This window comes from Pelecanus crispus, chromosome 11, assembly GCF_030463565.1.
Source record: "Pelecanus crispus isolate bPelCri1 chromosome 11, bPelCri1.pri, whole genome shotgun sequence".
Taxonomy (NCBI): domain Eukaryota; kingdom Metazoa; phylum Chordata; class Aves; order Pelecaniformes; family Pelecanidae; genus Pelecanus; species Pelecanus crispus.
Genome location: NC_134653.1, coordinates 29,314,373 through 29,333,025, shown reverse-complemented (window position 1 = coordinate 29,333,025; position 18,653 = coordinate 29,314,373). Strand labels below are relative to the sequence as shown.

Genomic DNA, 18,653 nt, shown 5'->3' with positions numbered 1-18,653 from the left:
GGGAAACGAGTATTGCCAGCCTGGAAAATTTACAGAAGCAGCTTCAATACATAACTCTACAGAAGTGTACACAGGTAAAGGCCAATAGCCTTGTGAAACCTGTTTTCAAACAAACTTGTCAGCCTAAGTAGCACTAGCATGTCTAAGGTAAAAGAACATGAAATTAAGAGAACTTACTGAAAACCTATTTAAATATTTGGGTGAGAATCAAGCATCTGCACTGACCTCAACATAAAAAATAAAACCCTTTTCTTGTTCTTGCATCTTGTTAGGTCAGACAGCTTGGCCACCTTAGAAGGATTTCAGTAATGTTTTTCTTGTTTTACGTTAATCACTGGTAGGGCTTTGACTTTATGCAGTAATTATCCACCAAGTATAGAATACTTCATCTGGATGACTATGTGTTGAAAATATTGCTAATGCTTGGTATCCAAATCCCAACTCACGTTCTCTGATGTCCCCAAATCTGGTTTATGCCAGGTCTCAATTTTTATGAAGAAGTCATCTTTCATGTATTCATTCTGTAAGAATTAAAATCAAAAAGCATGAGTCTGATTATAGTTCTCTGCTTAAATTTTAGATAAATGGTATTTACATATAAGTTACTACTAAGCCTTGACTAGCAACACATTCTATTTAAATTATAAAAGAAACAGCCCCCTTACCTACACACAGAAATAGGCACAATGAGATAACTAGTATCTAAATCTTAAGTATCAGCTACAGCAGTAAGTACTAAATTAAAACCAGCCATGTTTGAGAAATCCAACTCTAACTTTGTGCATACAAATAGAAATAATATTGTCATTTACCATCTTTCTTCCTCAACCCTAAAATTCTTTACCTCTATGTTCAAGTAATTTTCAAATTATTAATACTGCAGCTAAGACAAAACAACTAAAATACATTTGCATGAAATTTTTGAAAAGTGAGACTATTCTGATAGGCAGGGGTAATAGCCAATAAACATTAGATGTTCCTGTATAGCACAATTATGACCATAAAGGTCCACCTACCACTAAATTGGATGTCTAAAGACTATCACAGAATACTTCTCATTTCAGAAGTAAGAAAGCATACACCAGAGCGCACACATATCATGATGAGTCAAGCTAAACAGTTCACAAATTCATTTGTTACTCCTTATGTCGCATCCTCCTAGTGACAATCTAACTCAAGTTTGCAAGTGAGCAGATAAAGCAATTAACATTAAACTTGTAAGTTTCCTGAAACAGGTCACCAAAATATATACATGGGGCAATAGAGTCTTAATGATCTTTCCCACACATCTTAAAATAAAAACCAAAAACCCCCAAGCCCCCAGCTATGGTGATCCACTTAGATTCCCAGTTAACCCATTTTAACTGAGGCAGGATTTCACTTTACAGAAACAGGATTTCAGACACTTAGAGATGGATTTTATTTCATTGCTCTTCCTGCATTCAAGAGTGTAGAAACCTCTGATTTGGCTTCTTTTTTTTTTCCTTCTTTTTTAGCATTGTCTTACCAGGACAGATATTATGCAGCTGTCATGGTAAGTAGAGGCATAAAAGAAGATTTAAAAAATGAAAGCATTTCTCTGACAAATTACAGTTCTTCCTAACTATAGCCAAGTGCAGACAAATAAAGTAACAAGGAACTCTATGCCAGGAACCCTGGCAAGGCATATATAAAAGGCTGGAGCTAGCCTGTAGTCAGAATCAATTGTAGCAGTAATAACAGATAAAATATATTTTAAAAAAATGCAACATAGGACTGATAGTAATTCAAGTACTCACTGTCACAACTGGTCATTGGAAACACATGGAATGAAAAGGAAACAGAAAGCGTTATTAGATACAATCGTTTCTGAAAAGTCTCATATATAATGATTGCTTCACAGTATAGAAAATATTCAAAATTAGTCTAACAGCATTTGTGTACATCAAGTCAGCAGAGTTCAGCAGACTTTGACTTGTTAGCCTTAACCTTAAAAGTTCATTGTAAGATACTTCAAACTATTCCAACAGAAACAGAAAAGAAATAGAGCCTACTCTTAGAACTTAAGCAATTAAAAGTATTAAAATAAAGCAGTCACCTTGTTCTAACAGACTATAAAGAATTAAATTCTTTTCAAACAGGCTCTGCTCCAGACCTTAAGAGAATTACCTCTTCAGTCTTATTCTAGGGACACTGGATGCTAAGACTGTAGGAACCAGTAAACTCATCCACTGAGTTTGCTCTTCAGAAGCAGCTCTCTTTTTCAGAAGAGATCTCACAAACACAACATTAAAATTTGAAATATATTTTCCACTTGATGGCACCCTCTTTTCTCCTAAACCATTTAAGACCATCCGTTTACTGAACACCGACAGCAAAACACACAGCAGAAAACCTACTTGTTCTACAGTAGGGATACGCGTTCCAAGCCTTCTCGTGGAACACTAGGGAGCCTTCTGGAGCAATCATCCTTACAAACCCAGGAACTTTACTGTGAAAAACAAACATTGACACCATTTTTAAAATTTTTGCCAGCTGAAATTCCTCATCGATTTCTTCCACTAATAAGAACGGCACATTCTACCTAAACACTTTAAAGGTTATGACGTACAAGTTATCTACAGATAAATATGCAGGAACTCCAACAATGTTACTGATCACAAAATAATTATGAAAAAAAATGGGGAAGGTAATAATAAGATAATTGAGAGTGAGCTAGAAATAATTTTGGAAGCGCTATGATCACGATGAAAGCTGTACTTTCTTTTCTCTTCAAGAACAGCAAAGACAACTGTTCAGGGAGGGCACTGCCCAAGAGATCTCACTTCCAAACTCTCTAGGAAAGCGGCAGGTTCATCAGTAAGCAAGCCTGTAACGTGGCTGGCCTGCAGCTTGGATGGAAGGTCATTCAACTATTTCAACCATGCCTGAAGAGGAAAACTGCAACCAACTGCAAATGTATTCAGTTCTTCAACTTTTAAGATCTTTTTTCCCCAATTATAAACATTTGCAATACTAATCCTCTCGACAACATATTACAAATTCTAACAACATGTCTGCCTTTATGGTGTTGCAGCCCTCTGGAGTAACATCAACTGTTAATCCCTAGAGGTTCAGACCACATTTGGGTCAGTTTTCCAAATAATCCAGGTTTTACCCACTCTGTAATGCATGTAACTTCTGAAAATATTCTTTACCTTACTCATTCTCTCTCAGAGCGGCATTACCCTACCACACCACAAGACTTGTGTGATGTCTTTTAGAGTGTTTTTTAAAGAGCATTCAGGCAGTAAGAACTCCTTCTTAAATACCAGATCATATAAAAACATTCTTCCTTTATAATGCAATAACCATTCTCCTTTTCTCTGTCCTTCTATATCAAAATTCCTGTCCTTTGGGCTATCCTACAAAGCATCTGTGATACCAACCCATCGTTTTGGCTATATACCAAGAATTCAAATTACTTCTACTTAAAGATGCATTTGCCTATTCACAGATCGGACATTTTGCACAGTTCTCCATTACTCTATTCCACATATGTAAAATCCACTGTATTTCACAAGTTTTCCCACCACCAAAGCATTCATGCACAATTCAGTAAATTAAAGAGTGGTAGAAAAACACAAGTACCCCAGAACAGTAAACAATGGAAGGCTGCCCTCACTTTTAAACATTTCCCACCCGACACCAAGTGACCATAATATGCATCAATGCTTTCCTCACCTCTTTAAATGATAGATTTTGTGAGTATATTGTCCCTTCTCGCCATCTTTTTCATAAGGCTCATTTTTTAAGACTTGAATTCCTTCACCACCTCCTGTTTCATTTTTGCTAGCTTCTGCCACAGAATAAAGTTGCCCAACTTGATACTGAAAAGTTAAGTAAAATTTCAATATTAAAGTTAGCCAAAACTTTTAACACATAAAACATTTAGCTGTTTCCAATGAAAATTTGGTAGTAAAAACAAAAATATCAGGAAAGTAAAATACACCATATAAAAAATATTTAGTAAAATATGACAATCTGCTGGCAAAATTTATCTGTAGTTCACAAGCACCAGCTCTATACTCAGCCTGTTTCACATTAATGCAACACTTTGCTATAGCATACCCAATACGTTATTCTTCAATTTTCTCATCCCAAAAGCAAAATATATATGTTGTTCTTAATTGTGTAAAAGAAATACAGTTTTTAGTTTACCAGATTTTGAAATGACTGATTTCCAGCCCTGAGCCTCCCAAATTCATACTTCTAACCAACTAGATACTGCCCTCACAGGACCCATAAAATGCAAACTGGAGAAGAAAGCAAGCGTAACATTTTCCCTCAGAAGTACGTTTAGCCATCCCATTGTGACTTTCATCTAAATGTATCTCAGTGCCATTTAAATTGCTGGCTTCAACTCTTGGAACAGGATTCCTACCTTTGCCTTCAGGAAAAGGCTTGGAGTCAATGCCTTGATCAGCAGGAAAATTCTGCTGCAGTGCAGAATTGCACAACTTTCTTTTCTTGCCTGTAAGCCATGGAGTGGCTTCAACCAAAGGTTCTTTGCCTGCAGGCATTTGCCTCCTTTGAAATTCACTGATATGCAAGAGGTTAACTCTGCTCGACTGGTGGCTTACACCGGTGGTAACTTACCTGTGGCAGACTGGTGGGCACACAGCACAGGAAACATTTGGATCCAGATTAGTGAGATTTAAAAAAGACACTAACATCTTCCCACCCATCACCCCAAAACAAAAGCAGGTAGGATGAGGACATACCTCTTGCACTGAGCAAGGTAAAACCACTCGGCTGAAAGAGGAAAAGAGCAAATTCAACAAAATGAATAATTAGGCTTCATCTGCAGATAACAGATATAAACTGTAACAAAGACATTGAAGAAGGAAGCGTCAAAATGAGTTAATTCAAGTTTTCCTTTGCTCTGTGACAGTAAGGCTGCATAGATATAATGCACCAATCCCAAGTAAAATTCAATGACAGATATGTTACAAAAGGGAAAAAAAAAAGAGTTAAGAACATTAGAAGCTGCAGAGAAGAGCCAGGAAATCTAGGATCTACTTCCAGCTCTGCCATAACTTTGTACTGTGCTGAATTTGTTTAAACTTTGAGGCGTGAGCTTTTTCCATGCGTTACACAATAAGCAGTCCTGTCTTTACAATTTAAAAGGAGGACAAACACGCAGGCCCTCAGAGCCTACAAATGAATTTTGGCAATTACAGCAGTTATGAATCATTTAAAAGCAACCACAACTCATCCCATTTACGTGGCAGGAGCAAGCGCGTTTTAGGCAAACAGTTTAGTTCTAACACAAGAATACACTGTACAGTTAACAGCAACGTCAGGGGATGCAGAAGTTGATTTTTCACAGCAACAGTACACTGCACAGTCTTTTTCAGCTTCACCTTACATAATAAAATGGACAAAGAGGATGCAAATCATTATCATCGCAAAACAACATCATAGAACAACTGCATTGTTCCTAGGGCTTTTAAGCGATGTTACCTCCTTTACTGAAAATGTTATGACCATTAAGATTCAATGCAACACAATCCTCCTGAAAGCGTGAATATAAATTAAACCTGTCCACTGTTCTGGAGAGGAAGAAAGTTATAGTTAGTTGATTCAACTCTTGCTACTCCCTGCTGCATCCACGCTTTGTGAACAGTGAGTTTGATATGGTTTTGCTTAGGTACTACTACGAAAATCACTTCAACAGCTTGAGCACCCTGCACGGCAGAAAATGCAGCAACCTTCAGAAGACAAAAATGATCATCCCCATGGATCAAATTCAGTCTTGCGATTTCCATGCAACTTCTTCTTTATCCCTTACTAGATAAAGATATTTTCTGTTTTAGTTTAGTATGTGCCTGACTGAAATAGTTTTATTTAGACTGTGAAACCTTCTGAGAGAAACTGAGAAAAACATAATCAGCCTCAAATGTTGACTAAGCGTCAGGCTGAAAGCAGAGCTTGCCACACAGAATGGCCAAATGGCAGTCAAAATAAAATTCCCATAAGGAGCCCTATTACATCTCATTTTACCTGATAAAAAAATCCTTGTTTTTAAAGCTGGCTAGCAAGACCAATAGAGACAGAAGACACCTGTCTTCGCATTAGCAGATGCTGACTCAGTGCTTAAGGAGGACACATTTGTGGCTTGCAAGGCAGTATAGGAGATTTTTGGACAGCTTCAGCTTTAGTCTTTAACAGGATAATAAGTAAAACAGGAGTATAATCAGGAAAACACGGCAAACATACAGGTACAACGAAAGGTGAGGAATTAAAGAAAGCAACTGTAAGGAACAGGTTTTTTGAACTTAAGAATGGTGGCAGACAAACAATGCAATAATTCTAAAGAGCTGAGTAGCAAAGAAACCCAATGAGAACTTATAAATAAGTACACAACCTGCCATTATCTTGCAGGAAATGCAAGAAAGACAGACAGCTTCTGTAGGAGAAGGTGCAAACTCTCGCTAAAATGCAAGAGCAGGACACTTGGTTCTGCATGCCTTGCTGCGGGATATAGCACTGGTACCTCAGTCCTGTCCATTTGCACCTACTGTCTGAAGTTTAGGTAAATCTTTGAAGTATCCTTGGGAACCTGTTTGGAACCTAACAAACATGTTTGCTACTATCTATTGTTTTGAACCTACACATCACCTTCACTACCACAGCAGAAGCTACATACTACTAGACTTCAAGATAATTTAAAGCCAAAGGTGGGCGGGGAGAACAAACCAGCTGGTGGTTTGCTGGCATAAGATCTTAGAGGAAAGATGTACCCAACAACATGGAGTTCCTGGCACCACCAGAAAAGGTAACTGCAGAGCAATGAAGGACACTGACACTGCTCCAGGACTGTTACCGCTGCTGCTTGAGCTCCTTTTTAAGCAGAATGGGGTCCCGATTCAAAAGCACCCAAGATACAGCACTCCCTGCAACATCTGCCAGCTTTGCAGGGACACATGGACATCACCGCCCTGGTGAAACATTAGCCCCAAGGGAATGAGTTTGAGAAACTCATTGTGCGGGGACACAACTCGCTTCCTGCAGGGCAGGGATTACCGGTCAGGATCACCCCGACTGCAAACACACACTTGGGCGTGTGTGAAGTCGATGGTATATTAGCTTGTGTCAAGCAGTCACTTAATGCTAAAAGCACAGGACGCGGAAGCGGTGGAAAGGGCAGAGAAGCACACAGCAGACCCGCGCTTCGGGCCGGCACCGCTCCAGGCCCCGGGCCGAGCCGCTCCGTAAGCCCCGCGGCAGGAAGGCGGCGGCAGCGTCCCGGCCCGGATGGGTGCGGCGTCCCGGGGCGCGCCCGGCGCCCCCGCTCGGCCGCCAGACACCGCACTCGCTTGAGGCCCCGCGCCGGGGCCCACCCGCAAGAAGGAAACGGCCGAGGCCCCGCGACTGGGCCGAGGCGGCGGACCGGGCGCTACCGGCGCCCCACGCAGCGGAGCCGAAGGAGGCCCAGCGAGGCGCGGGCCGGAGCGGGCCCTGCCCCACCCGGCGGCGCCCGCGCGACCGGGCCCGGCAGGGAGGGGCGCGGGAGGCGCCCGCTGTGCTAAGCCGAGCCGGGCCGAGGCCCGGAGCCGCCGCCGCCAGCACTCGCCCCCCGCCACTGCCACCGCCGCCGACTCACAATTCCTTGATCAGCACCATCTTCCCCTCACAGGCCCGCACTGCGCACGCGCGACCGGCACCGCCTGCCCATGCTGCACTGCGCGCTTCCGGGGGAGGTCACGCCCCCACCGGCCGGCGCGCCCAATCCCGCCGTGCCGTGCGTCCCCGCGCCCGCTCCTGACCCGAGAGCACCCTGGCCCGCTGTGCAGCGCGCCTGCGCCGGCCGCCACCAATCCGAGGGCGCACAGCTCCCGCGAGCGTCCCATCTCACCCGCAGGCAGCCAATCAGGGCACGCCGCCAGCCCTGCTCCGTTGCCGGTACCACCCTCTCCGAGCGGGGCGGGGCCGGTGACCCCCCGCGCAGCCCCGCCGCGGCAGGGGCGCCCCGACCGGGCCGGTGTCCGCGGCGGCGCGGCCGGCGGGAGGGGCCCCTCGCTCGGAGGAGCGGGGCCGCGGCACCTGCCGGGCGCCCCCTCCCTGAGGGAGCCGAGGAGCGGAGCTGTGCCGGCTGGGCGCTGCCGGGCCGCCGGTGTACGGGTTGGAGCGGCTTAACGAGGTGCCAGGCCGCTGGGAACGCTCTTCGGCCTCCCGCGGCCCAGACACAAATGAAGCTGGTTACTGAGTCCCGGTTTGGTCATGCTTAACAAACTTGGCCTCTCGCACCAGCCAGAGGAAGCCGTTACACACGGCTCCAGCAAACCTTAAAAATGGCTCGCTGTGGCAAAAAACCATTGCAAGGAATTTGGAAAGCAAGTGAGCGTCATTGCGTTTGCTGTTTTGCCCAAGTAGAATCTAACTGAAGGAAACTGCTGTTCCAGTGAAATTACTCCTAGCAAAGCAGTCCAGCATATGGGAAATGAGAATTTGAAGTGTTTAGTCATTTAATTTCTTTTCCCCAGTGGAAACACTGCCAAACAGTGAGAGCAGAGGACAGCTACACATACCATACGTGCTGCCCAGCCCCTGTACGTCCCTGTTCACATACACAGCGCTGTGTGCATCTCTTCCATTTTTAACACCATTGCTGACCCGATGACACCACGGGCTACACTTACACTGCCAGCGCTCTCGTTCTTTGGTTGCCTGGCACCTCCTCTGCCAATAATGCTCCCAGATTTTTTTTTCTTTTTTTTGGGGGGAGGAAGCTAGAATTTCCTTACACAATGCGTTTCAGGCAAAATCCTTTTCTTGTGGATTGCTGTTACAATTGCTGTTACCTCTGGACTGTCCCTGTGTCACCACACAAATGAAAACAATAAATCAGTAACAGAATTGCTAGTGCCTTCACGAAGGGAAGGACACTTTCACTGTTTCATTAAAGGGTGTAACACAAGGAGCCATGATTACTGTGTCCAATGCTGCCCTCTTGTGAGAAAATTTCTTTTATCCTTCATCACTTTCACAGGTAACAAGGACACCAGAAATTAATCAAAGAACTGACATACGTACAATGAAGAACAAGACTCGGCCGTTACTGGGCTCAGACCCACCTGCACCCTCTGGTCCCACAGACCTGCTGGTGACATTAGACCATCAGCTTTCATTAAAAACAAATGAAAAGAGCCTACAAGTTTTAGACCTCAGAGGCACTGAAAGAAGGCTGAAATCAGCCCCAAGAGCAGAATACCCAGTGAAGCTCCTCAAGCCTGTAAAGAACCCGAAACAGTAGTCCTTGAGGAGAGCTATTGCCTTCGTATGTCGGGGGGGTGCTGGTGCCAAGTCCCTCTACATTGGGCAGCTGACACTACTCAACTTACGACAGTGTGTGTCAGGAGATGAGTTTTACTGAGGTACCTGGCTGGGGGGCAGAAGGGTGGGACACACTTTCACTATAGGGTGAAAGAGCATCAAATCTCCCAGCTCCCTTTTTATCCGACACATTTTTGTTAATACAACAATCAAACAGCAGAGTGAGGGCAAGAGAAAAAATGGGGGGGGGGGGGGGGGGCGGTGGTGGGGAGAGAGCTAACTAAACCTTTACTCTAGGCATTTAATCCAAAAAGGGAAATATGCAGAGCTTCCATGAGTTCAAATAGGGATTTCTCTAGTAGCAACAAGTCTTTATGTAGGAGTCTCTCGGGTACTACGGAGACATGCAGGACTGAATTCCAGAGTGAAAACAGGAAAATGAAGGAGACAGAGGACAACACAGGTGCCAGTGAGTGATGAAGATAAACCAGCTGGAAGTTTTTATAAATATACATGAATGGTGAAGCTTAGAGACCTGGAATGAGGAGCAAATGATAAAAACTGGTTATAGCTTTGCTGTTCAGAGCTGGACCACAGCAGAATTTAAGAGAACCCAGGACTATGTCTTGCAGAGAGCCCTTATCTCTGGAATGAGAACCCAGCCCTGCTTACTCTCCAAGCCATTGCTAAACCACTGGGATATAGCTGGCTCTTCAACACAGGGCATAGAAAGGACAACATGGGTCAAGTTTCCCCACGTTCCTTCTGTATGTTGTATCTGGCTTTATCGTTGTTTCCATAGTGATTGAAGCTTATCCTGTGGCAAAACGATGCCCTAAGAACAAAGCAGCTGGGTAAAAGTATTTCCATTTCAGGGTGCTCAAAAATCATAATTCAGGTAAAACTACAGGATTTATTTAAAATAATGCATTCTAAATAGATTTATTTGCTTTCTAGTTTCTGAGCATTAGCTGTCTTTTTTTTTCAGACTTTTCTTCATAGCTATGCAGACTAGGTACTTTTGCTTTACAGCTGTTTGAAATGCTCACACAAATGTAAGACTAGGTAAACTGGAAAGAAAAAAAAAAAAAACCACACCAACAAAACCACCTAAACCAAAAACCAACCCACAACTTTTCAAGATCTGACAAAGGGGAGGGTGAAACTTTGCAGTTTGGCACTGCGGAAGCAAAATTATTCCTCCTCAAAAAATGGACATGTGTCTGGCTGTGGAACAGTTCATTGTGTTTACACTTGCAGAGATTTTCACTGTTAATAATGCTGCCCTATTGCTCACAAGAGAAAGGTGTCATTTTAAATGGACATTTGTGTCAGCTCCCAACCCATAGGAAGCTTAAATGCACAATTTTAATTTATGGGTAGCTACTGCATTTTAATTCTTCTGGCGGGTAATTGTTGGTGTCCAAAACTGGCTAAGGCAGATTTTTGCACCTTGTTGAACTGTGGTCTCCTGTGAGCATCAGTCTCAGCGCAATGCCCATGTTCCCACATTTCTGAATTGCATCCTTTTCCCCAGAAGTGACTCTGACCCTACCTCCAGGCTTACCCTTGCCTACCCTTTCCCTTGAGAAGCCATCTTCCCCAAGTTCCACTTGCCAGTAGCTAGAACTAATGATGATTTACACATCAAGTCCACGAGAATAAAGGAGAGCAGAAATTCAGATAGGAAAATTAAATGTTGCCAAACGACCCTCCCACAGATAAATGGCTTTAAAGAAAATCCTCAGTAGGCTCTGCCTAGGAAAACATATTTTCATTCAAGTCTCTGGCAATGTGAAAGACGGATGCTATGGAAACTGCCGCCCAGACTTATGCCTGCACTGGCTTAGTCTACAAGGCAAAGAAATCATAAAGGGCTGTGCCAGGGCACAGTGGTGGGGTTTTAAGTGTCTGCTTCCCGAAGTTCTCAAGCATTCAGTATTTTCCTTTATTTGGTTTTTCAAAATCCTGGCTGAGTGCAGTCCCCTGCTGCTGCTCTTTCCCCATATGGACAACATTTGCCTTTTGTTTACTCAGCCAGCTGCAATGTGTGCTCTCCCCAAAACCCTTATTCTCTTTGTTTATATCTAGATTATACCACACACGATACTATCATCTGAGTAGCTGCATCCTGCTGATTCCAGACCCCGCATACAGACAAACTGCTTCAGACCAGCCATACAGTTTCACCATGGTCTCTGCTCGTGGAGGGGATGCTGCCCCAGGAAGCTGTTCTTCATGGGAGTCATAGAATCATAGAATGCTTTGGGTTGGAAGGGACCTTTAGTGATCATCTAGCCCAACCCCCCTGCAGTGAGCAGGGACAGCTTTAACCAGATCCGGTTGCTCAGAGCCCCATCCACCCTGACCTTGAATGTTGCTAGGGATGGGGCCTCCACTACCTCTCTGGGCAACCTGTTCCAGTGCTTCACCACCCTCATTGTAAAAAATTTCTTTCTTATGTCCAGTCTAAATCTACCCTCCTTTAGTTTAAAACCATTACTCCTTGTCCTGTCACAACAGGCCTTGCTAAAAAGATTGTCCCCATCCTTCCTATAGGCCCCCTTTAAGTACTGGCAGGCCGCAATAAGGTCTCACTGCAGCCTTCTCTTCTCCAGGCTGAACAAGCCCAACTCTCTCAGCCTGTCCTCGTAGGAGAGGTGCTCCAGCCCTCGGATCATTTTGGTGGCCCTCCTCTGGACCCGCTCCAACAGTTCCACATCCTTCTTGTGCGGAGTCCTCCAGCCTATGTTTGCCCTGCATAGGGAACTAACATAGTTGCACACTGGTGGCTCCTGGCTTTTGTCAGAGGTTGAGCCTGCCGAGATGTCCTGCTGCCTGAACACAGGTTTGCGTGCATGTGAAGTGGGATGGTGGCATCAAAACACGAGTGCACTCTTTCAGGAACTCTGCAAAGGGACCTGCTGGAGGCATACTGGGCCACGGTCCATCACACCATGAGCTGGGTCCCTGGGCAGGTCTGTGCTATCCCTAACTTCGTGTCTGTGTAGAGTTGTTAGGAGACTGCTCTAGGTCTGTGCGTGACTTTAAGGGACCTCGGGAACATGCCTGCTTCTGAAGTTCCTTTGACCCTCTTCTGGTCTCCAGCACTGTACCATAGTGCAGGCTTTGCTCTTGCTCTGGCACCTTCCCACCGATGGCAGCAGAACAATTAGCTGCATGCGGCTGGCGGGGTGAGAAGGCAGAAGCTGCAGCACTGTACTGCCAATGCAGGAGATGTCACTGGTTCTCCAAAACAAAACTTCTCCCTTCCTTCGAGTTCCCAGGCCCTATTCCTCCTTCTGTGACAGAAGAGGGATTTGTAACCACAGCAAACATTTCCATATAATGAACTGAAAATGAGAACAGGTTTTAATATTTAAACACTCTTTTATGCTCAAAGTTGTGTACTTTAGCACACAGGCTGTATTGCCGTGTGATTGAAGAACAGCGTAGGTGAGGTCAGTATAACCCAGCTCTTAACACTTCCAAGTAACTGGAGTTCTCCCATCTGATCTGCCAGCTCCTGTGCAGAGTGGGTGCCCACAGGCCTAACCCTAAGAGCTGGCCTTTTTCCCCTTGCACCTCAGGGTATCTTTTAGGTATACCTGCATGTTCTGGCCACATGCAGGAGTAGCAATGCATATGCTCTGCCACCAGCTCTCTCTCAGCCACAAAGCACTGGAAGTCTGAGGACTATCCAAGAGAAGAAAAGATGTTTGTGATAGATACTTCTTAAAGATTGCTGCCAGCCATTGGAAAACAAATGTCCCTCTCCAAGGGCTTCTCAGAGGAGGATGTGGGAGACACTTGCTGAGGAGAATGCAATCCTTTGTATACCTTCTGGTTTGTAAAAGTGGCAATTGCTGCAGTTCCCTGTGGAATGGCTTTCTTGGAGTCCACTGAAATACCAGCCACAGTCATTTACCAATAAAACCCCATGCAAATGATGTCATCATGTAATAGAAGAAGGGCTGGTACTCTTTCTGACAGGAATAAAAAAGTAAGTTCTTCTCTTTCGAGAGTACATAAAAAAATAATGAGAAAGCAAGGCCATCTGGGGAAAGTAACAGGACAGAACTAGAGCTGGAGTGTTTGCAGAAGTCCACGACTCAGTGAGAAGCAAAGGCTGCCTCCAGCCGGGAGCTGAGATCAGCAGGGCTGCATGGCGCACTCTGTGCATCTGGCACAAGGATGACGAAAGGGCATATGCAGGTATACGCTACTGGTAGTGTACGTCAATCCATGGTATAAATGTGTGTATCACTCACAAAATGCTCCAGCCTGTACTTGACATATATTTTCATATTAAGTATTCAATACAAAAATGTTCAAGGTCAGGCTTTAAGACAATTCCTCTCTTGTTTTTGCAGTGCTGAACTGATTTCTTCCCACACTTGCTGTTCTAGAAGTATGTCTCTGAAAGGAACAGGGCTTTCTTGCATCTCTGCGAGACAGTGGCAGTATCTTAGTAACAATGACAGGAGAAGCTAAGGCATCCACACCAGCTGCCTACTGATTTACACTGGATGTATCACCAGGTTGTAGGTAATCATAGGAGCATGACTAAGCTGAGGCAGCCACCTATAAAACCTTTGGTGGGGGGCTGCACCATCCATGCCTTCTAATACAGCTACTTTAGATGCATGCTAGGAAAGGTCCCTTACAAAAGAGCTAACGCCAGGAAGACTGCAGTGATTTACGTGGTTCAGATCACCTCATTCTCAGCAGATCAAAGATTTGGAGGGTAGAGACTGTAGGCCAGTAAGAGCCTGCTGTGTCATGACTGAGGATATGGTTTGCGTGCTCTGTCAACATGGCCAGAGGCTGCATTTACACAACTGGGAGACAGGCGTCAATGGAAACTTCCAAGACCATAAAAAAAGCCAAATTCTGTTTAGTTTCATCTGGTCACCAACACCTCCCCTAAGTACAAGGGCACCTTTCACATGGCGGCAGAAGGAAGACTTAAGTCGGCAAGTTCCAACTGGCATCGGTATGGGGAAAATACATCATACCTTCAGCACTTGGTTCTTCCACAGTGGAGGGATAGGACCGGGCGATCCTTGAAGCTCCTTCCAACCCTATGTGTCCTTTTGCTGCCAACTATGCCAAGACAGACAGTGAGCAAATACTGATGCTCCCACCACCTGCTAGGAAAGGGAAAAGCAATTTCCAATCATCATTTGCAACAGGAACACTACATTCTGCCACAAAAAGAGAGGAAGTTCTCAATGACCCCTCACTTCCACAGGGGAAGCCGAGGACAGCTGCCGCACGTTAGTCATACTTCGCCACAGAACGCAGATTTATGCTTGACTTCTTTGCTTCTCGGAAGCAGGCTAGAGGAACAGACTAGCAACCAGCTGGGTGTCAGGACAGAGAGCAGTGTGCTAACAAATTCTTTCCCAACATCATCCTAGACCAAGAGACTGAAGTACTGAGAGAACTCATGCTTTAATAGACACTGAAATCACAAAGAAGGAAGGCCAAATGCCTTAGCAATTTCAATAAAAATATGAAAATCTTTTTACATGGTAAATTTCATAATATAAAAAGTTTAATGCTGTCTGGAAACAGAGTTTTAATTTACAAAGGAAGTTCATATAGGCCAAACATGGCTAACACTGCATACAAGGAGAGCAAGTGCTAAAGGCTGCTGCTTGGAAGAGTCTTTGCTGACAGTCCTCTCTGAGTTACGATCTTCAATGCTCTTTTGAAGGAGTTCTGCAACCGAGGGGCCAAGTTTTCCACACACATGTGCAGCCTTTCTGGACAGCGTGGCAATGCAATGAACCCGAAACTGCTCAAATCCATTATTACCATCTAGCCTGAAACGACCAGTGTTTCTTAACAGATTCACAGGTATTTCTGTGCACCTGGATCTATTCTGCAACTTGAAAGAGATGTTCACAGAATGAGTTTGACCTAATGAAAAGAAATATGGCCTAGAGTGATATACGTGGGTGTAGGACCCCTTCAATGTTTTTTCCTTGTTTAAGTAAGGTATGATTAAAGAGAAGGAAAATCAGTACCAGGCCAGAGTACAGGCTAACCAACAAAATCAAATTAAACTGGATTTTGATCAGAGACATTGTTTACTGTTCCCATTTAGTTGGAACTAAAGACAGTCAATAAAAGATCTGTAATCTCACACAGTAAAATGTACTGGGCAAAACCAAACTAAAATACATTCTATGGCCTTGGGGAATGGTTGCATGTGGCAGGTTTAATGTGAAAGTGGATAATACCTAATTCTTATTGCTCACTGTATTAAGCAGTGTTGTCACTTGTACCATGCACAAATACAACAACGACAAATGCATTTAAACTCCACAGAAGGAATTCTAATATCAAACGGAGAACATGTTATTTTCATTTCCTGAATTTCTCCACTTACTGGGCAAACCTGATAAAACTCTTTTTTCCTCACAAAGGGGTTGTTTCTCATTCAGGGAGTGGAGGAGTGAGGCACAAGGTGTGTGAAGTGTCTCCCAGCCATGAGCAAGCATGCATCTTCACGGCTCTCATTAAGCCAATGGAAGTGCCCTGTGTCAAGTCAATGGAAACACATTTCCCAAAGGACTTCTTGTAGTGACACTTACCTTCCATATTTATACAACACCAATTTCCCAAATACTGAACTTCCTCTACATCTGAACCCTTCCCTGTTTCTAATGCTCCCCCCGCCCCTTAAAAAAACAACAGAAGAACCACCCCCCCGCCCCGATTTAGCTCTTTCTGAAAACTTCAAGCCAGTATGAAACCTACTGGCAGCATGAAAATGGGTTGTACCAAAATGGCAATATATAATTTCTACAGATTAAAAGATCCTTTAGTTATGGAAGTAAACTACAAGTAAAGAGGCTTATTTCTGGCATGTTATGCAGCACTACAGGGAGTATTTGCTGTTGCTATAAACAAAAAGCTGCCCACTTCCATCCTGGATGTTCCTGGGATGTCGTTTTAAAACAGTTATGCTGGTTAGAAACAGATTAGGTCACAGGAAGTCTCTCAGCAGTCTTGTGACCACATGCATGATCAGCAACATAACCGTCTACATGTTGGGTAGACGCTGTACTGACTCATTTTGGCCCACTATTCTGATTTTTCCTGCCAAATGACAAGAAGATGATATCTAGCACCAAACCATCACAGAAAGATGTAATATACAGACAAATAACCTGCATCACATAAGTTGAACAGATTTACTCAACTGCTTTGCTACATTGCATAATATGAGTAGATGAGTAACTACTTTTTTTGTCTTTCTGCACTGAAACTTTTGTGATCATCCATACCTTGTTAGCTGACTGTAACACAGCCCTATATTCTTTGCCTTTAGTGCTTGTGTTAATTTCTTGCGATGCAGAAAGGAAAACATTCTCCCGAAACCAGCAGATTCTAGACTATACTCAAAGCAGGCATTTGATATATGCACCATGAGTAAGCTGTGCCTAAGTAATTTTATATTCTGGTATCAGAATTGAATCCTCTGTCCTGCTATCATGCTTTTCCTCCAAGATCCCTAAGAAAATCACAAATGATCAGATCCATATTTTCAAGAAGAGCATCCAGACCTGATAAGTGCAACAATTATCTGCATCAGCAATATGCCCCTAATACGTTTACAGAGCTGACTGCACTCACCATTCAGGTAGTCAGTTGCAAGACTGGAAGTTGACTTAAGATCCAGCTAAAACTCAGAGCCTAATTAATTAAGCCTCACAACACCTCTGTGAGGTAGGTAGGTAAGTATTACTATCCCCATTTAGATAGAAAGGGAAGACGAGGCACAGAGAGGTGAAGTGATTAGCCTTCAGTCACTCAGCAAATTTTGGGAGTGCAGAATAGAAACCAAAAGCCTCGATGATCCAGTGCTCCGACTTCATAGCACACGGCCTGTGAAATACTTTGCTTGGATCTAAGTGTGCAGTGTGGCTGAGTTAATGCTACCACATGCCCACAGTTTTCAGTGCATGTAAATTATCATTTTGATTCTGATTACATCACTGCATTCAATAGCCGCTTAAAAGAAATAATCTCCAACTTGATCCATAACACCTAAATACCATCTAGCCTAGGAAAGCTTACTTTACACATCACCCCTGGGGTGCTCTTGGTTCTCTTTTCTCCGCAGATCAGAGGGCGCACAGGTTCTGCGTATAGCCACTCTGCTTGCTGCCTCATGCACATACTCTGTTGCACTGACATCTACTTAGGCTGGTATACTTGCTCCAAAAGAAACTTTCTTCCACAGCAGGGGAAAGCTTTGCAGACCTGCCCGTGATGAGCTATATGGAATGATTCAGCAGGATCAGTGAAGGATTTATCTGGTCAAGTGATTTCTAAATCACATAAACTGATGTCACATTCCTGCCTACTGTGGAACTGTAAAATAATGTTCTGAGCTTCAGTGTCTGTAACCCTCTTCTGTGCACACTTAGCAAACAGAAGACATCTGTGCTGCGCAAATACTTGCCAAGATGAAAATTTCACCATCGTAATGCTGTGTGCCAGAAAGATCAGAGCATTCCATAAAACCAGATCTTGTCTCTCTGACACACACTCACTACCTCATGCTGAGGCTCACCTTGCTCGTTATACCCCAAACATTCTTTTTGAGCAGACCACCTAGCAGAATATCACCTGAAAGGTTTCCCTCCAGAAAAGAGTTACCCGAGACGCAGGTTTTAGAATGGGGCACCTCTGTCCTCTTGTCTTTGTTTCACCAGCCTCTAAATGATGCGAGAGAACTGCCAGTACCATGCTGCTACAGAGTTTTATTGCCAGCAATTTCTTGTGTTTGGCTAACTTGGCAGAGATATCTAGAGGTATGTTATCTTGTCCTCTCTGTCAGCCTTTGAAAGCAAGCAAATAAATGGCTTGTACTTCTCCAGGCAGAAACTTGTGCATGCTTTCTTTGTGGTATACATAAAAGTTCTGCCTCCTCTCACTTCCCTCTCCAATCCCTGATATGTATAATTTCTGTATAAAAAGCCAGCTGTAAAACCTCCTGTTAGATTAAGAAATACAAGTAGGTGCCTTAGAAGCTAGTATTTTATGAACAGTCAACTAGATTCATTGGACCTGTTGCTGCAAATACTGAACACTACATAGAACCTGTTATCAAGTGAGTCTGGCCAAGGTCCTGATAAGGGAAACTAAAACCCATCTGTGTAAGGCCCGTGTTTCTACGCAGCGACAGACAGGGCCAATCTGTCACATTCCTGTGCATTGCCAACTGTGGGTATGACCACGGCTTCTTAGATAATGGTTCTGTATTGATAAAGGCAAGTGGGCAGAAGCAAATACTTTTACAAGTTTGGAAATCATCAGCTGGTACTCAAGACATT

General features: G+C 43.9%; 1 protein-coding gene across 1 annotated transcript in view; it reads right to left on the bottom strand.

Moving 5' to 3' along the window:
- Window positions 1–7,674, bottom strand: part of PITPNB (phosphatidylinositol transfer protein beta) — a 36,434-nt gene extending 28,760 nt beyond the window's left edge. Inside the window, exons 1-6 of the mRNA XM_075718425.1 lie at window positions 7,628–7,674; window positions 4,743–4,773; window positions 3,703–3,848; window positions 2,379–2,470; window positions 1,779–1,786; window positions 447–521 (exon numbers count right to left, since the gene is read on the bottom strand). Of these exons, the coding sequence (XP_075574540.1) occupies window positions 447–521; window positions 1,779–1,786; window positions 2,379–2,470; window positions 3,703–3,848; window positions 4,743–4,773; window positions 7,628–7,647 (372 nt within the window). The 5' untranslated portion in view covers window positions 7,648–7,674. The remainder of the gene's footprint in view (window positions 1–446; window positions 522–1,778; window positions 1,787–2,378; window positions 2,471–3,702; window positions 3,849–4,742; window positions 4,774–7,627) is intronic.
- Window positions 7,675–18,653: the final 10,979 nt, after the last annotated feature.